Below are 22,214 nucleotides of genomic sequence, written 5' to 3'. Positions count from 1 at the left end.
ACTATATATAACAAGTTAATTATAAGATACGGGAATAATAATCTTATTAATTTTAAGGAGAAATATTTTTAACATCAGGCGCATGTGGAGTGTACAATATACATAATAACTGTATTTTCTTTGAGTTATTTCGTCATAGTAACCATCTTCGAAAATTACGATAATTGAAGTTAATTTGTTTGTTCATGTATATACGTATATAGTTTCCTGACTGATTTTTCACGACCAGCGAACAAATGTAGAGTAACATGATTACTATGTATAAAGAATGAAGAAAATTACAAACATCATTCAGTAATTCTAAGAGAATGCGTTGCTTCGCCAGACAAAGTGGATTCATTTACTTAATCATAACAATTATGTCCAGCCAGAAATGTCTTCTTCTGGTCGGGCGCAATCCATCGAACAACCTTACCCTATCATCTAAAGATGGTCCATCTGTCATCTGCAAAAATAAATTTATTGCCAATCGTCTATACTTGTTATTCACCCTATTTCATTAAAGCGTCATTCACGACAGAAGGAAATAATTTTGTCTTCTTCAGAAAGTAGATTGGGGATTAGAGTAATGCAGGATTTTGAATAATTGGAAACCATTTTGACAGATAGAAAACAGTGAGCAAGCGATCATGTTCTTAACGCTAGACAAGAGAATCGGACGAAACGGTGGTGCACAAAGATCTAAAACAATTCGTCATCGACAGAGATCCGCGAGCTTTGGGAACAGATCAATCACTGGCAGGCCTCTTCACCGCGAGTCAACGTTAACCCGCCGCCATTGCTGTCACTTGCAGTCACCATAGCAACAAATCAGACGCTGTATTGGGAGAACATATATCAGTACTTTGATTTTTTTTTTTGATTACCTTGTCTCATTGACAATTACAGTGTTGTTTATTTTTCGTATAAATCGGTGTGCAGTATAAAACTTAATTAACAGTGTGATATGATTTAAATTAGAATTACAGTTAATAGTTTATTCTTTGTTTATAACCGTTTAAATTCAAATATATTAAAATGAAGGAAAACAAATTCTGGAAAATGAGGATTTTTCTATTTCAATGATTATTGTAACACACAGCACATTAGGTTTCATCTGTATCTTTTTTTATATTAACTTTTTTTTGCACTTAAGATTGATGTTAATCCAGTGAGAAAAAATTAGATTGAATGCTGAATAACAAATTGAAAATAGTTTAAAGTCGATCTATTCAATCTTTAAACCTTGGTTACTATAGTCTGTCCCAAGTTATAAATAATTGCTTCCATCACTTTTTGATGATTTTTAATAAAAAAAAATACACATACCTGTGAAAGAAATACAATTGAAATCGATAGAAGGGAATACATCCAAGATATCATCATTGCACAATTATCAAGTTTCACTCATGAAAGTTCATAGGAACGAAAACAAATTTCTTACGGAGATTTATAATGGGAAATGTTTACATCTTTTCTCCATTCGGAAGTACTCGGGATACCTCGCGCAATATTTCAACGTTATCATCCGGGCTTATTAATGGCTGATGCAATGCAAAATCCCCGTAGACTTTCTATTCTTGGATGTGTATTGAAGCATGAAGCAGTAGAGGGGGCTTTTCAAAACAGATAATCTGGACATTTTTCATATTAGTGGATGAACGTAGTTTGAGCACAAAGGTATTTATGATTATCGAAACATCAAGCAAAAAGTGGTGGAAGCAAACACTCGGGACAGAGAATAAAGTTTCATATTAATACAATGTTTAAATTGTTTCTTGGAGAAACCGATACACTGCCTTGTCGTATAGATTGAAGACATATTAATACTATATATTTACATTATCCAGTGCCTTTGTCTGTGATAACACTACGTATCGATTTTGTACTATATAACCCATAATACAAATGACGCGAAGTTGAGGCGCCGGCGGGGTTTGCTTATTTATATTTAAAGATTTAATCGTACGATGGCCTAAAATTATATAAATATAAGTAATAAGTAATCATTCTTTGAATATTATGAGGTGAAAATTATCACCTCATAATACTCAAAGAATGATTCCTTATTCCTTATGAAAGATCCCGAAACTAGCATTCTCAAAATAACAAGAAACTAATATTTTATGACGAGTTATTATTACGATATAATTTCTTGTTATTCTAAAATAATAATCACATGGTCTTAAGTTTCATTGTAATTACGTGATCTCTTGACGTAATAATTATTGCTGTTGTATATTACTTTTTAGAGGATTTGAAAATCTGGATAATTTTACAGATGTTACGTATACAAATTAACTCCATAAATATCAACCATAGGACCGTTCGATAATGATTATTTATCATATTGTATATGATTTTTGATACGGTTCATTTAACGATATTGATAATTTATCTTAATACATTAAATTTTGATATTTTTTGTTAGTTTAGTGGATACATAAATATCCAAATTTCGGAGAGAGAGAGAGAGAGAGAGAGAGAGAGAGAGAGAGAGAGAGAGAGAGAGAGAGAGAGAGAGCATTCTTTGATTAATAAATATAAAAATATTACGTTCTTTGGTTGATGACTAATTGCTTGCATAAAATTTCATCATCTCAAATTATAAAAAAAAAATCAATAAGCTTCAAGTAATATCCATAAAATTTAAACATAACTCATTCGATAAAAGCAATATTCTTTCTCACTGTCTTATAAAAGAGGCCTTAAATGACTGGTGTATATTCACGCATTCACTGCATGAAACGAATTTCTTCCATGTAAAAAAGGGAGAGAAAAGCTGTTTCTCCCTCATGTACAATCTACATATATTTCTTTGCTGCTGTATTGTCCACTAATTAGGTATTTTGAGGAAACATATAAGGAAAAAGAATAAAATGTGGTTAAATTATTCCAAAGACAGTATTTTTGCACTCGCCCAATGTGCATGCAGTTAATGAAAAATTCAGTTGTCGGGAAATTGGTTTTCTCGTATGTCTAGAAAGAAAACGACAGAAAAATCTTTTCAGAAGATTGGTATTCCACTAGAATATTTAGAATTGTCCTTAAACTTTTTATAGTTCTAATAGAATTAAATACTAGTAAATATCTCAGAAAAACTAAAATGTCAAATGTTGATTTTTGATTCCATAAAAAATAAACTCTTCTACTATATATACCATCATATATACATGTACCATGATTTGTAAATGTAATAAGTTGTAAATATGCTCTTTAAGATGCATTTCACTGATTGATTAATAATACCGAAAAAACAATTAAAAAATGTAAAACCTATATCAGCCAACTTTTAAAAAGAATCGCCATCAGGAAATATTGTCTCTTCAAAATTATACAAAAATCTCAAATCTTCTATACAATTAGAAATCTTCAATTCCTCAGAGAGCAATACGCCATGTAACGTAATAGCTGAATGTTTATAATCAATAAATGACACTGCAACATTGCAATGGAGAAATCCTCCAGGTAATTTCAACGCCAATTTATAATCCCATTAAAATCAATTTTCTGGATATGATATATACTGATGTGAAAACAATGGAAGGATCGGCATGTTGTTTTCACGTTAAAAGTAATTTGGGCCTTAATTTGCGATTTTTTTTTTCAGGGAATGAAAGCGTTGGATATTTTATGAATGTTCTTTGACATGTTTTCAAATGATATATAACTGATAATGTCATTTTTTCACCATTCCCTCCTCCAACCCGCGCCGAGAGAGAGAGATAGAGATCGTACACACAAACATAGACGAACGTTTTCTCAAATATCTTTGAAAGATAGATAACTCGGATAAAAATACACACGTAACGCCATCGTTTCATCGGCATCCACCGATATCACAAAATAAATTCATTTTTAAAAATTTTGATGGAAGTCAGGAGAAATATGCATTATTGTCGCTTGTAATTTTGATGACATCAAAAACAATCATTGCAAAGTCATGGTTATTTAATAAGAAACACAGGTTTTGACGATCACTGAGTACCATAGCCTGTAGGTAGGCCTAGCTATCAGGAAGTTTCAGCTTTGCATTTTAAAGCTTCATTTTGGAGTGTAAACCCCAATCCAAGACTCCTCCGACTGTTACTCCCATTTTTATTTATTTGAGCCCGTGCACGTGCCCCGTGGGCAGTTTAAAAAGAGGACATTATGGAAATCATAGCATATTTGGTTTGAAGCATCTCTAGGATAAGAGGAACCTAAATGAAGAAATTTATGATTTTACCACCCGAGATTTCATGGGCGGTGCCAGATATTAAACAAAAAAGCCAACTTAAAAAAAAACAATTTTCTCTATTCTCATGCAAAAATTCATGGTTATGATGTCCACGAAGTCGTCTACCTTTATTGTAAAATTCGTTGCCATTGGGTTATGGGCTAGACCCTAGGGTGTGGCCAATATGGCCATGCAAGTGGACATGCGTTAAAACTTTTCTACTTCCATATAAATTGGAGAAAAACTAAATGCATGATTAAGATGCTCATAGAACCCTCTACCAAAATTGTGAAATTCATGGTCCCTAGGTTTGGGGTTCAGGCTGTAGGGCGGGGTTAATATGGCCTTATAGTAAAAATGTATCAAATCTTGAGAAAATCTCTTCTCCACTACTATCGATACATGTATTTTATATATTTGAAAAAAACTAAATGCATTATTTTGATTTTCATGAAGCGTTCTTCTTTTATGAAATTCCAAGACCACTTTCTCAGAGGTTCAGGCCCCCGGGTAGGACCAATATGGCCATAAAGTAAAAATGTAAACCTGAAAAAAATTCCCTCGGTTAACTAGTACTACAAACCTAATTTGGTCAAGATTGACCGAATAATATAGTAAAAAGTTTAAAATGTTCGCATGTATACGGAAGATGAAGACTGCATGATTAAAACCTGATAAGGCATTTCATATGTGGTCAACATAGAAGGCTATAGCATGCATTGCATCGTATAATTTTTTGCAGTGAAAAGGTCTGGCCATGATATCCTTGGCCTCATTTGTCAAATGCTGATGCATTGAACTCATCTATAGTTTTCGACGTATCGCCAGAAATACGAGATCTGAGAGTATCTAGACGCGATTTCCTACCACCTATATTGCATCCGTGTTTTTTAGTATACATCGACTTGTTCTCTACATTTTTTTCCGTGTTCTTGTGTTTCTATGCCCCTCCTGTTATGCTAGTATACATGTATACAGAAGCACTGTTGAAAAATTTAATTTAATTTCCAAAGTGGTGCACGAATAAGATGCATTAGTTATAAAATACTAATATAACTGGTTAGCAAATGCAACAATTAAAGAGTTTTAGAATAATATCAGTTTAATGAGTCGTTGGTCAAGGGTATTTTATCAATTACAATAATGTATCCTCAACCTTGACCGAAATCAACAAAGTCAGATTAATGATAAACTTGAAGCAAACCAACGTGTAAAAATAAGTATATTAATTACTAATTAAATTAAGTAAACTCACTCCACTGTCTTTGGCAAGACTCTACAGGAGGTAGATAATACATACAAGTCTCTGTGCGTTAGACAAGTTTTTGTCCGATCTCATGCTAGTGACCTTGAAATTGATGAAAGATAGAGCGTCAACCTAATCCCCTTTCAAAAGTCGCATTTTATTCAATTACAACATACTTACCAGACCAACATGCATGTAAGATGTTCCCCAAAAATGTTACATGCAATTACAAATATGTATTACAACATTTCTTCAACAAGTGAAAAGTTGGCAATGTGATAGCAAATCGGGTTTTCTTTTATAAACGTGAACTGTATTCATAGTCCATTTTTCAACCCTGAATTGATAGACAATACCTATCCAGAAAAATAGTGTAACCTATATGCAATATTCTGCGAGAAAATGATTAAGTTCAACAGTTAGTATTTTTTTCATAAAAATATCAAAAATCAAAATCCAAGTAATATGCACATCTCTGATATATGTACAATTGATCCGCAAAACATCAACTTCATATCTTGTGGTACCACTTATCAATATTCCCATCTTTTCAAGGTAAATTTAGGAACAATATGGGGGGGGTGAACCCTCTATGCTGCTATGTGTCTAATGGTTAGGTCTTACTTTGCTAAGCCCCCCTAAAAAAATTCCTTTTTTTAAAAATCAGACCCTCTACATATATTTTTAAAAATGTTTGTTATAGGTAATTTTGGACAATGAATAAATAAATTAGATAAGAAATATGTCATAAAATGGGGTGCGTCTTTTTACCCCAATGAACCCCAATGATACCCCAATGAACCCCAATGAACCCCAATGATACCCCAATGAACCCCAATGATACCCCAATGATACCCCAATGAACCCCAATGATACCCCAATGAACTTTGAAATACCCAAATGACACTAAGTATGTTCATAATTGATACACTTAATGAATTTTATGTAACAACATGTTACACAAATGAAATTTCAACTACGTGCCGTTTTTTCACCGATTGGGCCATATCTTGTGATGGGAAATTATTAGAATTCTTTAAGCTAAATATTGACTCAAAGATTGACCTGTAATTATGTCTTGATGGGAGCTTTGGTCATTTGTGCTAGTTCAACATAACTTTAAGAAAAAGAGACATATCGATTCTTTTCCATTAGAGAAAGACTTCAGTTTTTACTTCTACGTCTTTACGAATAAATGATGAATGCAGAAAAATGAAGGTTGAATGAGATAACCCCCTCTCTCCCCAACTGCTTTTTAATTTTGCTCCCCAATTGCTTTAAATTCTTATTTGGGACAGTAATAAAAAATTATAGAGAAATATGACATTGGAACAAATTGAATATATCATCCATTTCAGTGTGGATTTTTTAAAACCCTGCCAGCTCCTCTAAATATTCAGCCATGGTTTGGATTTTTTATTTTAATTTTAAAGAATAGTTTGTAAAAAAAGAATTAAGAAAACGTTCGGTCAAAAATGAACAAAAACAAAAAGGAAAAAAAACACTTGATATTAATTATATACATGTACGGTTTTTATTCACACGCTTGCGCGGAAGATCTTTTAACTATGCACACATTTAGTTTCATTGGGGTATTAATATTTCAAAGTTCATTAGGGTATCATTGGGATATCATTTGGTATCATAGGGGTATCATTAGGTGTATTTGGGTATCATTGGGGTAACATTGGGGTTCATTTGGGTATCATTGGGGTTCATTGGGGTATCATTGGGGTTCATTGGGGTATCATTGGGGTTCATTGGGGTATCATTGGGGTTCATTGGGGTTCATTGGGGTAAAAAGACGCACCGCATAAAATGATAATTTAATTTTTAAAAAAGAGTAAAGTCCCGGGGGTCTTTATACTTGGGGGTTGAGGTGGAAAGGGGGGGGGGGGGTTCAACCCTGTCCTCAAGCACCTGTGACTGAAGCTACACTTTCTAATTCTTTTCAGCTATCAAAGTATTGTAAAGGCAAAGGAATTAAATGCATTTCTAATTACTGTATAAACAAACACATGGACATAATAACAATGCATTTAGTTTATCTCCCGTGAATGTGAAAATACAAATAAAACAAAATATAAAATTGTGTACATTTTCACTATATGGCCCCACCTTAGAGCCAAAAGCCCTGACCCAGGCTCCCATGAATTTCACAATTCAAATAAGGAGCTTCATGGACAAATAATCATGGATTTAGTTTTTTCCCCACACTTGTGGCAGTAGAGAGTTACAGATTTGAAAATTCTGCCTTTTAGGTACATGTACATAATTATATATTTAGCTCTACCCATGAGGCCCCTTAGGTTGTCAGGTCATAAATGTCACAATCTTATCCAAGAGATGCTTCAATATAAACAAGAGGCCCATGGGCCACATCGCTCACCTGAACAGCAGTTCCCTGTAACATTACATTTCGTAGCATATGCTTTTTCTATTTTAAACATTGAACCCCTTTCTGGGGACCCAGTTATGGTCCGAGGTTTATGGTTGGCTTGAACAACATAAATAGTAACATAGGAATTAAAATGTGTAGCACTGCGGTGGGACCGCACGTACACAACCTGAAAAAGAAGAGAAGAGTTCCACTTCAAGAGGAATAACTCTCAGACTATACAGAACATCAAGAAAGATAACTCTTGGTTCCACTACATTAGAGTTTACACAATTTGAGGATCCTTGCAAAGTAATCTCACAAACTGTAGCATTATAGTTCTCGAGAAAAACTTTTTAAAAACATTTTCAATATATCTTTCTATGTTAAACTTTGAACCCCTCTTTGGGCCACAGTATTAGTCCAGTGCTAAAGTTTTAATTATTTGGAATCTACATTATTTAAGGATGCTTGCATAGTTATCTCACAAGCTGAAGCATTATAGTTCCCTAGAAAAAGATTTTTCAACATTTTCCCTCTATATTTCTATGCTAATTTAAACTTTGAACACCTCTTGGGGCCCCAGTATTAGATTGAGGTCACGGCTTTTTTAATTTCGAATCTACACTATTTGAGGGTGCTTACGTAGTTATCTGACAAATTGATGCATTGTAGTTCTCGAAAAGAAGATTTTTAAACATTTTCCATATATACCGGTACTTCTACATTTAACTTTAAACCCATCTTGGGTCCCTAGTATTAGTCCAAGGGTCACTATTTTAAAACTGTCGAACCTTCATTATCCAAGGTTGTATGCATGATAGTAATCTCACAAATTGAAGCATTGTAGTTCTCGAGAAGAAGATTTTTTAACATGTTACCTTTATATTTCTATAATAAACTTTGACCCCATCTTGGGGCCCCAGGATTGGTCTGGGGTCACGATTTTACCAATTAGGAATCTACATAAGCGAAGGATGCATGCATAGAAATTCCACAAACTAAAACATTGTAGTTCTTGAGAAGAAAATTTTGAAACTTTTCCTTTATGTTTTTTAAAATGTTTAATTTTTGAACCCCTCTTGGTGCCCATCAATTGTCCGGGAGTTACAATTTTTTGAATCTACATTATTTAAGGATGTACATGTATGCATAGTAATATCCAAAACAGTTGCACTATAGTTCTTGAGAAGAAGATTTTAAAACATTTTCCTATATATGTTAAAATCTAAACCCCTACTGGGGCCCCAATTTTTGTTCGGGGGTCACGATTTTTACAATCTTCACTATATATACAACCTTTTGTGTATATATTGGCATTTTTGGTGAAGTGGTTCTTGAGAAGAAAATTTTTAAACATTTTTCATATGTAGTTCTATGTTAAACTTTGAACCCCGCCTGGGGCCCCAGTTTTGGTCTGAGGGTCACGATTTTTACAATTTAGAATCTTCATTATACATTCAAGCTTTTGTGTAAATATTGGCATTTCTGGTGAAGTGGTTCTTGAGAAGAAGATTTTTTAAACATTTTCCTATGTATTTCTATGTTAAACTTTGAACCCCGCCTGGGGCCCCAGTTTTGGTCCGAGGGTCACGATTTTTACAATTTAGAATCTTCACTATATATACAAGCTTTTGTGTAAATATTGGCATTTCTGGTGCAGTGGTTCTTGAGAAGAAGATTTTTTAAACATTTTCCTATGTATTTCTATGTTAAACTTTGAACCCCGCCTGGGGCCCCAGTTTTGGTCCAAGGGTCACGATTTTTACAATTTAGAATCTTCACTATATATACAAGTTTTTTGTGTAAATATTGGCATTTCTGGTGCAGTGGTTCTTGAGAAGAAGATTTTTTAAACATTTTCCTATGTATTTCTATGTTAAACTTTGAACCCCGCCTGGGGCCCCAGTTTTGGTCCGAGGGTCACGATTTTTACAATTTAGAATCTTCACTATATATACAAGTTTTTTGTGTAAATATTGGCATTTCTGGTGAAGTGGTTCTTGAGAAGAAGATTTTTTAAACATTTTCCATATGTAGTTCTATGTTAAACTTTGAACCCCGCCTGGGGCCCCAGTTTTGGTCCGAGGGTCACGATTTTTACAATTTAGAATCTTCACTATATATACAAGCTTTTGTGTAAATATTGGCATTTCTGGTGCAGTGGTTCTTGAGAAGAAGATTTTTTAAACATTTTCCATATGTAGTTCTATGTTAAACTTTGAACCCCGCCTGGGGCCCCAGTTTTGGTCCGAGGGTCACGATTTTTACAATTTAGAATCTTCACTATATATACAAGCTTTTGTGTAAATATTGGCATTTCTGGTGCAGTGGTTCTTGAGAAGAAGATTTTTAAAGACATGCACCCTATACTTACTGTTTCGCAATTATCTCCCTTTTGAAAAGGGCTGTGCCCTTTATTTTAACAATTTATAATCCCCTTTCCATAAGGATGCTTTGTACCAAATTTGGTTAAATTTGGCCCAGTGGTTTTTGAGAAGAAGTTGAAAATGTGAAAAGTTTACAGACGGACGGACAGACAGACAGACGGACGGACGGACGACGGACAACAGGTGATCAGAAAAGCTCACTTGAACCTTCGGTTCAGGTGAGCTAAAAATGGTAACAAATAGCAGTAGGTCACTTGGTGACTTTAAAATGTTTCTTTTCCACTCAGATTTAATTTGTTTTTATACTTTGTAGACAGAGATACAAATATAAGTGTATGTTTCGGCTCTGGCGAGCTTAAAAGGATATAATGTTAATCTGCATTACAACAAGTACATGCAACAGTTATACAAATTTATTTCAACAAATATCATACTCATTTCAAGGGTGTTTAAAACCCATGAGATAATCTGGAATATTTACACTGGAAATGACAAGATCATGTCTCAACACCTGAGATATAATGAGACAAACTTGTTAAACATATTAACATTAATAAAAGCTCTTACATGAACTAGTCTTAATCAAAAAAGGTACATACACCATTGGCACATAAAATCAATTCTACCAATAATAAGACCTCATGTACATAAAATAGCACAATCTACACATAGGCTAAAAACGATTGAATCCTATATTACAACACTGTGTCAAAATGTAGCATGCACACATGGTAGTCACGCAATAGGCAAATGCGGAAAAATGAGTCAACTTAACAAATGGTGTAACACTCTATATTAACTTATGTCCACAGTACAATAATGCTTCTCATTCACCAAATTATCTTCCTTTGTGGCATTGTATGATGTGATTTTTTTTCTTATGATAACACATTTTTGCTTTCAGTTTCTCCTGAGGTATTGTGGCCAGTAGTTAGATCAAGTTCTGTTGATAGGTTAAAACAAGTCATCACTCATACATAGATCCTTTTTAACTTATCAGCTGATCATGCTGGCAAACGAATACTCTATCAACTATCGAAATTTGAAGACCCATCACAAATTTACTGAATTCTTCCCAGGTGGAGAGAATTTGTTACACAACAGTCTTCTACTGTTGCTATTAACACGTCAGCAATTCTATACATTGCCAGAGTGTTACATTGGTGTTGTTTTGCAAATTGTCTAGGGTTTAAAATAGACAATTTCAACGCACAAAAGCATATATAAATGTGTATATCTTAGTTATCACTAAAACAAGTACATGGTCAGAGATTGGAATAAGAGCAAAAACAAGCCATACTGAATGCTTGAATGGCAGACCACAATACTAAATTTATAATGTATCTTCCCCAGTAAATAATAAATACATGTTAATTGAAGATAACAATTAGATGACTGGTCCCCCTTGTCTGCTATGATTCTCCACAATATCTGATTACACTGGTACTCTGCCCGTTTCTGTTCTCCAGCAGATTGAGCGGCTTGTAGTCTACCAGAATGTCTCTCATACAGCCAACGAATCCTGTGTAGTAGTCCTTGGGGAGACCCAGGGGGAGCTCACTCTCCCTTTTCCCACCTTAAACACAATGAGGGTACATTTATAGTTTAGCTTAATTTGACATAAAATAGTGAGTTCAATGTTACTAAAAAAATGATTGCAAAATGGAAGAAACTACAAGATTTAAAAGAGAAAATGAAATAATATAAGTTGCACTAAAAACTCCCACCAATCCAAAGTCTGCCATTAGTGTCTAGTTGATCTGCTCCAAGAGTGGAGTGATCCACAACAGGCACTTCTTCATCCACCTGTAAACTTCCTTCTCTTTCATTTCTGAAGAAAAAAAACAATATATTAAATAACAAGAGACCCATGGGCCACATCGCTCACCTGAGGAACAATAGGTATGATAAAATCAGCTTAATGGAGTCATAATTCAAACTATCTGGACAATGTACAATAATACATGTAGATCCTGTATAAATAAAATCCATTTTACCCCCTGGATATCCTTATGTTTATAATCATTAGTCCCTTTTCTAACAGGATGATTTTATAGTCATATCACATGTTGAGTATTGCATTTATAAAAAGATCCTTAACAATAGTTTATATATTGGATATAAACCTACATCAAACTCTGAACCTTCTTGTGAGGCCAAAGAATTGTCCTGGGGACAAAGTCTTAACAATTATAAAGAATCATCAGGCTGATTAGTTTCTGAGAAAAAGATTTTTAAAGATTTACTCTATATATTCCTATGTAAAAATCCATTCCCCCATTGTGGCCCTACCATACCACAAGGGACTATGATTTGAACAAACTTGTATCTACACTACCTGAGGATGCTTACACTTTAATTTGAGCTTTTCTGGCCTAATAGTTTTTGAGAAGAAGATTTTTAAAGATTTACTTTATATATTCCTATGTTAAACTTCGACCCCCCATTGTGGCCCCACCCTGCCCCCTGGGGTCATGATTTTCACAACTTTGAATCTACACTACCTGAGGATGCTTCCACACAAGTTTCAGCTTTCCTGGCTGATTAGTTTCTGAGAAGAAGATTTTTAAAGATTTACTCTATATATTCCTATGTTTAACTTCGACCCCCATTGTGGTCCCACCCTACCCCCGGGGGTCATGATTTTCACAACTTTGAATCTACACTACCTGAGGATGCTTTCACACAAGTTTCAGCTTTCCTGGTCTTATGGTTCATGAGAAGATTTTTGAAAATTTCTCAAAAATTTTCATAAATTCCTAATTATCTCCCTATGCAAAAGGGCCTGGTCCTTAATTTTCACAACTTTGAATCCCCTTAGGCTAAGGATGCTTTGTGCAAAGTTTGGTTGAAATTAGCCCAGTGGTTCTTGAGAGGATGTTGAAAAATGTGAAAAGTTTACAGACAGACAGACGGACAGACAGATGGACGACAGACAAAATGTGATCAGAATAGCTCACTTGAGCTTTCAGCTCAGGTGAGCTAAAAACCAAATCCAAATATAAAATGTGTTGGACCATCACCCTAAACCCTCTAAAACAACATGTTGACCATTTGATGTAAGAAAACATAGTTACAGTACCTTTGAAGTTTGACTCTCCTTACCTTAGAGCTATGATGCGATGCCATTCTCCGTCATCCACCCGCATAGAGGAGCGGATGATGTGGAGATCTTCCTCGGTCTGTTTGCCCAGGTTATAGCTGAGTTCCACCTTTCCCCCCACCACTGCTAGGGCCAGGTAGTCACCCAGGATGCTGCTCCGCCCGTTCTGGAACAAGATGAGGCCCCCTGGGGACCGGGTCCTGAACCTTATGCTGTATCTGTTCACCCTCTGGGCTGTTCGTCTGAGAAATGTCAAAGTATTGGAGTTTTAATCAACCGTTTAAAAATCATATGTACATTTTCCAAAAATTTCAGTAAAATGCTGACTTATGGATAATTATGATGAGATTACAATGGGAACTGACTAATCATAATTTGCTTAGAAGGGTAACTTAATATACTGATTTCATCATGTGAGTAACTGTGTTTTAGTCATTTTATAATAGGCTGAATGTACATGTCCTGAAACTAGATGCTACTCTGAAAACCAGATGACAGTTCTTGGTGTCCTGTGATTAAGTTACATTGGTGACTGATTATAATGTGACTTAATATATCTGTTCAATCGATCATGCGTATGTAACTTACGGCACTGTGATTTCATTGGGGTACTGTAAGAAAGTCTGGCCATCAAATTCCACAGGTAACTCTCTGTTCTTGGGATCAGCCACTAAAATCAAAGAAACACTCTTTAGTAAATTAAGCAAGAAAAACGATTTAATCTTCAGCATCAAGTTGTCTTATTTTCAATCTAGGTCTGTTGTAGAGAATTTTATCAAGAAATACCTCATGGCACTTAGATTGTGTTCACATACATATATTATCTTCCAAATTTTTCCCAAAGTAATTTTTTGTAACATTCAATGACATATGCATTTTAATCTTTGTCAATTTACTATGATTTTAATTGCAAAATGACATTATTAATTAATGTAGCTGAAAAAAAATTGGTCTATTCTCACTTTTTTCACATCTAGTCCCAATGTATTTAGTAGGGCATTTACAGTCGGCTTGGTCTAGTCGAGGGACACACACGCCCCAGTTCAGACAGGGGTTAATGTTACAAGGGGGCCCATCATCCTCCATTATGTTGACACTGGAAGAGGCCGAGGGGATCAGGTTGTCGTACAAATGTCCATTAATGTAAATCTGTTAATGTCAAACGGCATGTAATTAAAATGTATCTCATCACAACATCACCTACTATATAGCTACTTCAGCTATTACGTTGATAACAGCTTTCATATTACATGTACATGTATTACATATTACATTCCATGTAGTTCAAGTGAAAGTTTAAATTTTTCTTGCGTTGTACCCGTCTTTGAATACCTCTCTATTTGTAATACAATGCTAGACATGCTTGTTTGCAATAAAAAGTCACTGCCAACCAATTACTGCCTTTAAAATTGCTAAATTAAGAAACTATGAAACAGAGATGGAAAACCAGGTAATTTTCAGATGGTAAGATTTGCAAAATGGGTGATTGCAAGTCCTATGTTTATTGATCTTACCCTTTGCATGATACCAGTAAAGTTGGCCACAATCTTTGAGTCACTGGGGACTGCTGTGTTGACACCACCCAAAAAGAGTTTACTGCCAGATATATTCAGCTCGGTAAGACCTCCCTTAAGAAAATATTCTTACATTATATGGCTGGCTTGATATGCACTTTTGTCATAAGTAATGTTCAACTATAATTTTCTTCATGACTTTTCTTTGTTAACTCTATATTTAGAGCTTTTATAGGATTTTATATAATTAGTTCCTGCCATCATTTTCCAACAGTATGAAACACAAAGTTCATCATTGTTTGGTTCATACTGTACAGATAATTTGTAAAAATCACAAAAAAGACTTAAGCAAATAATAAATGATAGAGTGCAAAATTTACAGATTTACTTTTTTATTGCAAAATTTACAAAATACCCACCAAAAATTGGGTAAACATTATCTGTTCCATATCCGACAGGTTCTGTCGTTAGTACAGATGACGTTTAGCCTACCTCTGATGTCCCGCTGTATAACCAGTTATCGTTGTTGTCTATCTGTAGGGTCCCAGTGCGGTCCACTTTCTGGATCAGTACATCATGCCACTTGTTCAGTTCTATTGTCTTTGTGCTCCTGGAATAAAAGCAGCAATAATCGTGGACACTGACAACAACGGCCTATAAACAATGTCAGCTTTTCAGTCAGGTAGACAACTCTTAAATCTGAGAACTATATGTTTAAATCTGAAAATTAAACTTCAATTTGTGAAAAACAATGTGTAGCAGTTTAACTGTTTCTATTAGATGATAGTATAAATCATCAATGACTTTCTGTCGTACATCCCAGGAAGAATACTGGAAACAGGTTATTTTTGCCAAGTGTAATTTTCACCCTTCTAATTTTGCAGTTTTGCTCCTTCTTGAATTTGCTCTGGCACAGTTGTGTTTAAACTTAAGATAGATATTATGGGACATTAAAACTCGCCCCAGACAGCGAGGGCAAATATAAAACGGGGGCAAATATTCCCCTGCATACTGTAAGATAAATGAACACAAAAATCAAGCTTTCAAGTTTAGAGTTTTTCTAAAATTTAACATAAATTTATGCACACCTTATTTATGGTTTTTCAATTGAACTCAGCTTGTCTTCAATACTTTTACAATCAGTTTTGTAAAACAACTGGATACCATAGTAAAATTTCTTTTTTGATCTAACTGATATACAAAATATGAAGAGCTGACCAACATCTTTAGAAAATTTCACAGACTAATGATCTGACAAACAAAATTCATTAACTTGTCAAGTACTATTGAATCATCATCGTTTGTGGAGGACCAACGTTCGTGGCTTTTGTGGGTAACCCTTGCCCACGAATTTACATTCCCATGAATGAATATACAAGCATTTGTTTAATATTCATTAAAATTGTCCTGATTACACTACCAGCAAAATTACATCCCCACGAACCAAGAAAATTTTGGCCACTCACGAACATTGACCCCCACAAATAAAATGCTTCCACATGTACATGTACATGCAATAGTATTACATTAGGGACTGTATTTACAGAATGATACAAATTGCTTAATATTCTGCTTTTTATAGAAAAATGTATAGAGATTGAGATATTTCTGTGGGTTTTATACACAACGAGAGCCCTGAATTCTTTACCTGATCACCACAGTCCCCGTCCCCTCATTGAACCTGAACTCCAGATGTCTGTTTATGAGGTTGAGAGAGATGTAGTCTCCATACCCCTGTGGATACTGACTCGCTAATAGCAGCATCCCTAAACAAAAGCAAGAAATTTGCATTTAATATACAAATTTGTGTACAGTGATAATTACCAAAACAATTCCACTACCAAAATATCACCCATTACAACAGCATAAGCTAACACAATATGACTAGTCAATGTAGACTTCTAGCTTTACCATCCGATTTTGTTGATTTGAACCAGATTCTGAAGGACATTGAGTGACCTATGACCTCCTCCAGCGGGAGAATGATCAGGGACGAGCCGTTAAACTTGGGCACCATTATCTTCTCCAGTTTCTCTGTAATATGAAAATGTTTATGAAGAATCTAATCAACAGCTAACCATTTCCTATGAAATTACATTAAAAAAAAAAACAAACGGCTTTTAATACACATTGGGAATTTTCGATAAACCTGTAAGGAATGCCTGTTTACAAATAATAAAGCATGCTACATTGGCGTTTTAGTCTTTATCTATGGAACAGGGTTTGAAATTAACAGTCGCCCACTCGCCATTTGCCACTAAGTTTTCGTGGGGGCGATTTTAAAATGCAATTCCAGGGGCCCTCATGGCGATTAAACAATTCATGATGCCAACACATCTTTTTTTCCAAATTTGTTCAAACGTTTCGTGATTTCATTTAGGTTGATCACTCAGACACTTATCTTTATATTTCTTCACTGTAAAGTCTAAAGGTCTTGATGATCAAGACTACTGAAGGCTATTATCAGTCAAGCGTTTCGTAGTGTATTAAGAAACATTACTTTCAAAGCGTCTAACCGATTTCTACAATTGTTATAATATTTCGCTAATCAGCCAGCCAAAAGAAAAGGATTTTTATTTGTAATAGGAGATAGATTAACCAATACAGATGTAAATGAACAACAAGACATGTGGTTGATTCAGAAGACTTGAGTTATGAATTTTAGAAAATGAAGTGTTTGAAAATTTTAACAAAAATCGAAATTCAATATGAATGTATATATATGTACAAAGGCATGTTATTAAATGAGATAAAAAATATAAACTCTTTTTTTACCTGTTTTAAATTAAAAGTGTGGACAACTAAATTTTGATGTGGGCCCCTGGAATGACAAAGTTTAGTAGCCCAAATGGCTAGCAAAAAATTCAAGTTAGTTTAATCCCTGTGGAACCTTCTAAGACTAAACAATATATCTTAAGATTTAGGTTATTTAGGTTTACCGTGTTCACAGAACTCGCCCTCCGTGTTCTCCGGACACTGACAGACAAATCCCCCATCATCTGTCCTCACACATGTGGATCCCTCCTTACACAGAGACTTCCGGCATGGGTCCAACACCACCTCACAGTGAGTGCCTGAAACAAAACCCAACACACTTCATCACTTTGTCATAATAATGATCTGAATCACTGAACTCTCTTTCTTGTTGATAATTCGTGCACAAAGAATAATGCTAAATTTACATGCAATATCATTAGAAGTAATGCTGTAAAATTTTCATTATCAAAACTTGAGGAATAATCATCCTGCAATAGTCCCAAGAAGCATTTCTTGTGGATTTTAAAATCCCACTTTCATTATTCCGTAAGTTGTTAACTTATTTCAACAGTGTTTCTGTGCTCATGCCATATACTAGTATACTCTTGTTATCCAATACAAAAAGGACCAAATCACAATGAATTACTAATGATAAATGTATAATGCAGTGTCAACATTTACCTGTAAACCCGTCCTCACAGACACAGTGGTACACCTCTCCGTCTGACATAAAGCAGTCCCCTCCGTTCTGACAGGGGATGGAGGAGCAAGGGTTAGTACCACACTCCCAGATATCCAGCCCCCCTACCAGGTCCATGTTCTGGGGGGAGTACGCCAGGCTGTATTCATCTGGAGACACCGTGCTCCCAGCGGCAAACGAGTTGATGCACCCTGCCAGGCCTACCTCTAGACCAAGTCTTTTCTTTGCCCTTAAGACAAAAAAAAAATGAATTGAACTTATTACCATAGACTAATTACCATAGACTTCATTCTGCTAAGCAAACTTGTAAATATAATTCCAAATATTGGTTTATTGTATCATTTGCTCAAGATTGCATATCAAAAGCTAAAAATTTTAAAATAGTTTTGGAATTCTTCCTATTCATAGAAATTTTTAAATAATATTTGAAAATAAAAAAAAAACACTTCTGGTCTTATTTTAAGCCCTTCTTAATGTTTGGACACTGCTGTTTTAAAGGGCTCCATTCAGATTCACCACTCACTCTTTAGCCTCCTCTGGGACGTTCCCCAGATACAGGAACTCCTCTAAGTCCAGGGAGGTGAGTGTCCCCTGACTCTCCCCTGACCACACCGGGCTGTTGTCCACCTGTAACTGACCGGAGCGCCCCATTCTGTTCACCAGCACTTTGTGGTAAGTGTTCTTCTTGAGCTGGTCCTTGCTTCGAATAAGAGCCATTCCGCTCCCCAAATCATACCTAGAAACCACATGGAGGGACTATATAAAATATCTTTAACAAATGTAAATGTCTATCATCAATGATTTTACCTTGAAATAAACATACACATGCTTTAGGTTTTAATAAAATATATATCAACATATTATGCAAGCATAACCAGAAAAATTGTGAATGAATATTGCTTTAGCTTAGATTTCTGTCTTGATGCAGCAAGCTAGTTTACCTGAATTCCAAGTATCCATTAACAACAGTGACTGCTATGAAGTCCCCTGTTCCATTAGGATACTGACTGGCAAAGGTGACAATTCCATCATCATTTAGAATCTTTAATTGAATTGCAAACATCAGGTCATCATTTGGTTTGGTTTTCTGCCTTAACTGCAGATAGGATTTGTCCCCGGTAAATGACGGCACAGTGAACTTTGCAGCTGAAATACATGTATACAAGATGTCATATATAGTTAAATACCTATACATGTAAAAAATAGAATAAATCTTTTAAAAAAAAATTACAAAAAGATTAACAAATCAAAGATGAAAAATAAGTCAAAAACATGAAAAGTTTACAGACAGATGGGCGGGCAGTCAGGACAGTTTACTTGAACTTTTGGTTTAAGGGAGCTAAAAACTTGATTATAATTTGACAAGCTAAACAAGCATGATTAGAAATTACTGGTAAACTGACAAAATCATACTTTTTAATGTTCTTGTCTTACAGTAAGATTTGATAGCAGAATTTTAAAATGGACCCACCTTGATGGCAGATGGAGCCAGCTTTCTGTAGGGGACAGAGACAGCGGTAGCCCAGGGACTTGTCCAGCTCACAGACACCATTGTTTAGACAGGGGCTGTCAGAGCAAGGATTGCTGTAAATCTTGCTGTCTGGGGTCACCACTGTCACCTCTGAGAACATTGAATAAGGCATTTACCATCAAAGTATCAGATCTTCAAATTACATTTCATTCTTGGTTAAAAAATAACCAGCAACTTGGTTGGTCACATGATCAGATCCTGTGAAGCCTCCTTCTCAGAAGATTTGATCTCATCACAAGCAAGTTCATATCCCTGGGAACTTTTTTTACATTCAATTGGTATTATTTGAGCCTGACTTAGTCAAATTGAAATTGTTTTTTAAATTATAAACATGAAAGGTTTTTCAAATTCATAATAAAGCATCATTCAAAAAATAAGCTCATGTAATGATCATTGCGATGTCACAAATATGATCTCTTAACCTGTTAACTATAAATAAGTTAACACACTCAGAAAAGAACATCTTTTTGTCTTTAGTAGGTTTATATAAGATAATATAGTGGCAAATATAAGCATTAAATTTGATGTCTCCTTGAAAATCTTGCCTCTAACTATAATATTTTTTGTTTGTGTATATACTTTGTGTTTATGGCCTTACTTCTACAGTCTGTGTTGTCCAGTGTGGTGATGAAGCCCTCTTTACATCGACACACCCCACGGTAGCACTCACTGTTGTTGGCCATACAGTAATAGTTGTCATAACAGATCTCTTTGATTTTACCTGAAGCAAAGTCCTTCTATTTCAAATATACCCAGAGTGAGAGAGAGAGAGAGAGAGAGAGAGAAAGACACTGAGTGCTTCAAATACATAGCGAGAAAGACAGAGAGAAGGAGACTGAGAGATACTATATATTCCTAATTAAACAAGAGGAATTAATATCCGCATAACATCACAAGAAGCTCCTCTTGCATATTTTAAAATCTCGCTGTTATTTATCTGGGTGTTGAAATTTTAAAAAGGATAAAAATTCAGCGATTTAATATTTTCACGATTTGATCCAAAGTGACAGGATCGTGGAATTAAAAACTCATGTAAAAAAAGGAATTTACAGTATCTCATAAAACAAAACATAGGTAATCACAGATTACAAAGCTCACCAAGACGAGGCATCACCTTTATGAGACCACCTTTATCATATTATACGAAAATCATAGTTAATGATCTTGGATATTCATGGATACTGTTTTGACACAATATCGTATATTAAAAAACTGTTAGTATGATAATCATATGTTCATTTCATACATTATCATAAGAAACAATGTTTATCAATACAATAATACAGTAAAACACGGTTATAGTGAACACGCTTATAATGAATTGAGACTTATAGCGAAGTGATTCTTATTCCCCATGACTTTATTACATATTGTAAACTTGATGGATATAACGAACTAGAACTGTCCTAATGGGACTAATACCCCCGCTAGGCTAATTTCAAATGGGACAAATAATTGAATTGAATAATAATTAAGGTTTGGAACACATACCAAAAAAAATTCTAGATTGTAGAATTGTAAAAAAAAACAAAAAAAAAGTTAACAAAGAAAAATTAAAATCAAAATTGTCAGAATTTCACTGTAAATACATATCTATAACAGTAATACATTTACAAATGTATGTATTTGATGATATATTTTTTTAATTTAATTGATTTAAAGAAAAACCAACAAAATGACAATAACCCCTCCCTTTGCAGTGAATAGAAATACCGGTAGCCAAGCAATGCTCTTCTGTTGATAAAACTTTCAATACCTTTCTAATAAGAGTCTTGACAGATGCAATTAGTTGTTTCAAATTTTCCTCACTTTCTCCTATGGCACAATGGAACTCCATATCAGAAAATTGATCCCATAGGACTATGATTTTCTTTGATGAACTTGTTAAATTTAATAAACTCCCAAAACATTACCATAATTACCATACTATGTAAAAATATGTAAAAAAGAAAATTTAATATTACAAACAATTTTAAAATTGCCAAAACACTACAATCATATCAGTAATTTTGAATTTCATTTGAATTAATGCCCAATAGGGTCACTTCATCAATTTACTTGACAAATAAATTTAAACAACCTCTAAAAATAGTTTAACTTCTTTATTAATAATTATATTATTTATTTCCTTATAATGATAGACCTTTTGGTTTACATGAAACAGTTTTAAAATAGCCCCAAAACCATCACCCATTTTACAGATTATCAATTTCCCCTAAACACATGCTCCATCTGAACCATGGCTCAGATAATGGCTCCCTTGGGACAAATGAATTCAGCCACACTTGTCTTTGATGTTCTTATTAGCTCCTAAGAATTTATCATTGACAAACAAAAACTTTGCATTGTCAGTTGATAGAATACTTATAAAAAATATTTTTTTTTTATTAATTATGAC

The 22,214-nt window shown here is 34.5% G+C and overlaps 1 protein-coding gene across 16 annotated transcripts in view; it reads right to left on the bottom strand.

The window, feature by feature from the left end:
- Nucleotides 1–10,609: 10,609 nt before the first annotated feature.
- Nucleotides 10,610–22,214, bottom strand: part of LOC105342863 (agrin) — a 67,397-nt gene continuing 55,792 nt past the window's right edge. For all 16 annotated transcript variants that reach the window (XM_034482305.2, XM_034482306.2, XM_066078536.1 and 13 more), the window contains 15 exons: nucleotides 20,415–20,537; nucleotides 19,757–19,906; nucleotides 19,227–19,431; nucleotides 18,809–19,021; nucleotides 18,267–18,514; nucleotides 17,768–17,902; nucleotides 16,740–16,862; nucleotides 16,477–16,594; nucleotides 15,321–15,438; nucleotides 14,829–14,942; nucleotides 14,277–14,463; nucleotides 13,903–13,984; nucleotides 13,317–13,556; nucleotides 11,939–12,042; nucleotides 10,610–11,787 (listed from right to left, as the gene is read on the bottom strand). In XM_034482305.2, coding sequence (XP_034338196.1) covers nucleotides 11,624–11,787; nucleotides 11,939–12,042; nucleotides 13,317–13,556; nucleotides 13,903–13,984; nucleotides 14,277–14,463; nucleotides 14,829–14,942; nucleotides 15,321–15,438; nucleotides 16,477–16,594; nucleotides 16,740–16,862; nucleotides 17,768–17,902; nucleotides 18,267–18,514; nucleotides 18,809–19,021; nucleotides 19,227–19,431; nucleotides 19,757–19,906; nucleotides 20,415–20,537 — 2,324 coding nt within the window. In that variant the 3' untranslated portion in view covers nucleotides 10,610–11,623. The remainder of the gene's footprint in view (nucleotides 11,788–11,938; nucleotides 12,043–13,316; nucleotides 13,557–13,902; nucleotides 13,985–14,276; nucleotides 14,464–14,828; nucleotides 14,943–15,320; nucleotides 15,439–16,476; nucleotides 16,595–16,739; nucleotides 16,863–17,767; nucleotides 17,903–18,266; nucleotides 18,515–18,808; nucleotides 19,022–19,226; nucleotides 19,432–19,756; nucleotides 19,907–20,414; nucleotides 20,538–22,214) is intronic.

Source organism: Magallana gigas, chromosome 3 (genome assembly GCF_963853765.1).
Source record: "Magallana gigas chromosome 3, xbMagGiga1.1, whole genome shotgun sequence".
NCBI lineage: Eukaryota > Metazoa > Mollusca > Bivalvia > Ostreida > Ostreidae > Magallana > Magallana gigas.
Note: the sequence above shows the minus strand (reverse complement) of the source record. Positions and strands in the feature narration are given on the sequence as shown.